We start from the raw sequence: 4,640 nt of genomic DNA, 5'->3' as shown, positions 1-4,640 counted from the left end.
TCCTAATGGAATGCATAGCTTAGTACAAGTTTCATAATACTTTTTTTTTTCAGCAAGTGCTTTAATAATACCTAGTGAATGATTATACATCCAGCTTTTTTAATTACTTATGTTAACATGATCTACATCATCCAAAAGAAAACAATAAATTGAAATGGCCGATGCAAAATAATACACATTATTCATTGCTGTGAGCAGATGGATTAAAGCTGAAAAAATAACATTATATTATAATTTGGACTATGGTTTAACAAAGCAAATTATCATTCCAAATTATGACAAAGTAGCTCTTAAAATGCTCGACATCTTTAGACAACTGTTGAAGAAAAACTACAATCAATAGTAAGGCATGGCTTTTTTACACCTTGTTTTATAACTTATTTTTATAAAGGTCGTCAGAGGAGGGTAGGAAAAAAAATTTAAAAAGTTTGTTTTCTTAATTTAGCAAATAGTTTTGCCAAAAACATCCAGGAGGAGGAAAAAATAAACATTTTATTGGTGAATATAAACAGTGTAGTAAGGGGGTAGTTAAATGCGTTAAATTTGTATAATTAGAAAGAAATATAAATATCTCATTTTTGGAGACTTCAAGGCAGCAGTGGGCATAATAAAAATTAAAAACGTCGATTTTTTTTCCTGAAATTTTCTTTTTTCGGGCAATAGAAAGTACTAAATGGTAGTATTTTTTTGCCCTGTCGTGCAATGAGCAATTTCTATGCCGTGTTGACGCTGAGAGATTGGTCTTTTGATCATGCTAGGAAGTAAGCCCACTTGGTGTGTACTATTTTCATCACTTTTTTAGGTATTGTAGAGTCTATGTATAGGGTATATAAAACAAATATTGACTGCTCCAGATTCAGGGAACGGTGAAATCTATAGCCCCTCAGTGATGTGGAGACCATAGCCTATCTTCCCTCAGGCCTTCGGCACAAGTTTCCACATCATCTCGTGGAAGTAGATTACACCATTCCCTTCATGAGCAGTCAATATCTGTATAATATTGGATTTGTTAGTGTTCTTTCTAGACTTTAGTAATTTATTAGATGTCAATTAAGAATGGCAGTATATTTTTAATATCTAAACAATATCAAACAATTTAACAATTCAAAAATGAATAAACAATAACCAAAATAAAATAGAAATATACCATCTGTCCCAAGAAAATAAAACATGAAAATATAATTAAATATTGGAATTGTTAATGTACTTTCTAGATTATATTAATTTATTAGATGTCAATGGTGGTATATTTTTAATAATAAGTTTTTTCTTCCACCAGAAACTTTTAAATCTCAACATGATTCGTTGATTTTGGCTTTGTTACTAAATTCTTGACTCAAAACCCTCATAATATCGGCGTGTTTCATCCTGTCATTATCCTTCTTTACTACGCCGTAATTCTCCTTCACGTACTGTGCAAACTTGCTTGGTGCTCGTGGTTTCACCGGCTTTCCGCTCTTGTCGAGCTGAGGCCTAAGGACCAGCTCGCCTCTGCAGCACCCACAGCGGTACTTGGAGGTGTCTAATGACTTTGAATGACGGCCAATCCTGTGAAATACCAACGATATTTTTATGTAAGAATTTTATGTCGGGATTTTCGCAAACTTCATTCATTTCAATTCAGTCCAGTTTATTCAATCTATCATATAAATAAATACACAAGAAATGTGTTCTGAAGCTAAGCGATCATGTGAGCACATATTTGATACTTTCAAAGTGTTCCAAACAGTACAGGAAAATACAGTAAAAAGTATTTAAGATATACTGGTATTATTAAAACACTGTACAATGATAAAATACTACAAGCAGGTAATGGAAGTAATATAAAATTATTGCATTTATGTTTAAAAAACAAACCAGGTTAAAATAGTGTAAAATTATTGCATGTGTCTATAAATCAATCAAATGGAGAGAGTGTACAGATATCTAAAGAGCAATTGTCCCAGTGGTTGTGGCTTAAGCTCTCTATTTTGAGGTTGAGAGTAAACCCCTTGCTGTGCATTCCATTTGTGTCCTTGAACAAGGAACTTTTACCTACACATATTGAAATTATTTTTATCGCATTTTTATACTTTTTTACATGTTGGGTAAACACCAAACTTTTCAATTTGGCTTTCTTGCATATTCTTGATGTTTTTTTTTCCGTAATAACTTAATTCCGGAGGAGAGTCCTTTTCTTTGTAAATCAAAAATCAGATTGCCAAAACGACGATTTAAAATAAAAAATGCTAGACAGGGTATAAATATAACAGTAAGTTTTAATTTTGAAGACATGCCTCGGTTAAAACATTAACCATCATAAGTTCAACACAAAAGAAATAAACAGAAAACACTCCTATTTAACTAGAAAAGTTATGCATATGCATAATGTAGTCTTTGTATTACTATGATGTGATTATGGTGAGTAGTGTAAAGTGACTATGGTCAGATATTTAAAATAGATGGCTTATGACCATTTTATGTTTAGGGCTTCTTTGATTGCTAGTTGAAACTCTGTGTTGGCTGTGTCGATGATTTGAAAACAGGCTTCATTACATTTTTTACCACATTCAAGATTGTTTTTGAGATGTTGGAAAACTTTAGATTTTGTATCCCTTGTTAGGTGCTCAACTTTTGAATAGTATTAAAAAATCTGAACAAAGAAATCATGCCTCCAAATCTGATCAAACATTGCCTTGATTCTGACAAAATCTGATAGACTATGCCTGATTTTGCCCATATATATTAAATTCAAGGTGTATGTACACGCTTATCAGAAAAACAAAAATACTGGATAATCTCCTGACCTACAGGCTATTAACATTACAAGAAAGCCTCGTTCACACTAGAGCAAATTAGATGTGTTTTAAAGTAAACGCAATGAATGCTTCGTCTAAGCAGTCCCCAATCTAACTTTATGTGACCCACTTGAAATTATAAGCAATCGTTGGCTACCGCAGCCTGACAAATGCAAGCATCAACCAAAATAACTTCCGTAAGAATGGAATGAGACAATAGTGCATTAGCATTTGAAGTGGTCTAGAGTGAACGGAGCTTTATAGCCCCTCATACTGTAAAAAAAATAATAATAAAATGGCATGTTGCTCCACTTACGTGTAACCACATTTGCTGCAGTCATACTTGTACTTTGTGTTGATCACATAGGAATGGCACCTACTAATTATCGGGATTTCAGGATGTGCAATGTTGGCTTTTGCCGCCCTAAAGGAGAAAAAAAAAGGAAGAAAAAATCACAACTAGGGAGCATTTTTATGCCTATTATTTGCAAAATGAACAGACAATTATTACCTCCGCCAAGGAGATTACGTAGTCACAGCTGTCTGCCTTTTTGTCTGTCTGTCAACAAGATTTTGATTAACTTAAAAAAACAAGGTCAAGGAAATTTGATTCTTTACCCTCAAGCATAAAAGAAACTGATGGAATTGCCCATACAAGGCCTGCATATTGTTCGGTGTTCTGGTACAGGGCAGCGGTATGCACTCTATGGAGTTGCTGCTCTAGTTAAATATGTTGTAATTCAGTTGAGTGAGGGTAAACCAGATATGACATCATCACAGATCTACTCACCAGTACTTCCAGAATTTTCCATGACCATCACTCACACCGTGGATCAACCATGCTGCCGCATGGCACAACTCATGGATCAAGGTGTCCCGTAAACGTTCTATAATGAAAATTAAAAAAAGAACAAATAAAAATAAACTTTATTTTCATAAGTAATTTATAGACCTCCATCGAGCATAACAAAAAGTATCATTAGGGACCAATGGCCATCTCTACTAGAAAAGTTTAGAGACAATTTTATGCCAACATTTCTTTAGACAACATTTTTCTATGCTTGTTAAAAATGTAAACATTCCAAGGAGGAGCATATATACATATATAAATTTGTCTTATAAACACAATTACTCTCTACAAACAGAAAAAAACTCAGTAACCTATCCAGAAAAAAATTTGAGATTGACTAGCTGTGTACTAAGTGTAATATTAAATTGTAGAAGTGGTTGGCGCATCGGTTGTGGCTTGGACTCGCAACCTCGAGGTCGGAGGTTCGAAACTCACGCTGTGCAAATCGCTTGTGTCCTTGGGCAAGGCACTTTATCTACGGTTGCCTCTCACCACCCAGGAGTACAAGTGGATACCTGGTAGGTTCCAACACAACTGCGCTGATTACTAGCTGCAATATTATGGAATAATAATATAATTTAATTTAATAAGTTAATTTGGTATTGAGTATGTGTTCCATATGTGTTTGATCCAATGACTGGGGTTAGTAATGTGAAGCGCTTAGAGGCATTGTGCATGAAGCGCTATATAAGAGCGAAATATTATTATTATTATTAATGTAAGGTAGTTAGTTTTAGATAGTGCTTTATACCGAAGTCACAAAGAGCTCAAGGGAGTGGACTACCTCATATAGTAACTTGCTTCTCCCTTTGTGTCTAAGCTACCCTGCAAACCGGTACCAGCTACTCTCATCTTTCCACAAAAGGGGATGTAGAGACCAGTATACTGGGGTAACCCCCTGCTTATCTTGAAAGATGTAGGCCTACTGGGTTCGGTGAGTCAAATGGGCGAGCGGTTAGCAGGGGCGCTGCAAGCTATAGCCATAATATCGGCGCTGGTTCGAACGGCACGCT

General features: G+C 34.9%; 1 protein-coding gene across 1 annotated transcript in view; it reads right to left on the bottom strand.

Moving 5' to 3' along the window:
- Window positions 1–6: 6 nt before the first annotated feature.
- The window catches only part of LOC117117813 (acidic repeat-containing protein-like), a 13,860-nt gene continuing 9,226 nt past the window's right edge, over window positions 7–4,640 (bottom strand). Inside the window, exons 8-10 of the mRNA XM_033262280.1 lie at window positions 3,568–3,664; window positions 3,094–3,201; window positions 7–1,548 (exon numbers count right to left, since the gene is read on the bottom strand). Coding sequence (XP_033118171.1) covers window positions 1,293–1,548; window positions 3,094–3,201; window positions 3,568–3,664 — 461 coding nt within the window. The 3' untranslated portion in view covers window positions 7–1,292. The remainder of the gene's footprint in view (window positions 1,549–3,093; window positions 3,202–3,567; window positions 3,665–4,640) is intronic.

Source organism: Anneissia japonica, unplaced genomic scaffold (genome assembly GCF_011630105.1).
Source record: "Anneissia japonica isolate Jap-2015-1 unplaced genomic scaffold, ASM1163010v1 scaffold6406_len342834_cov151, whole genome shotgun sequence".
Classification (NCBI taxonomy): domain Eukaryota; kingdom Metazoa; phylum Echinodermata; class Crinoidea; order Comatulida; family Comatulidae; genus Anneissia; species Anneissia japonica.
Note: the sequence above shows the minus strand (reverse complement) of the source record. Positions and strands in the feature narration are given on the sequence as shown.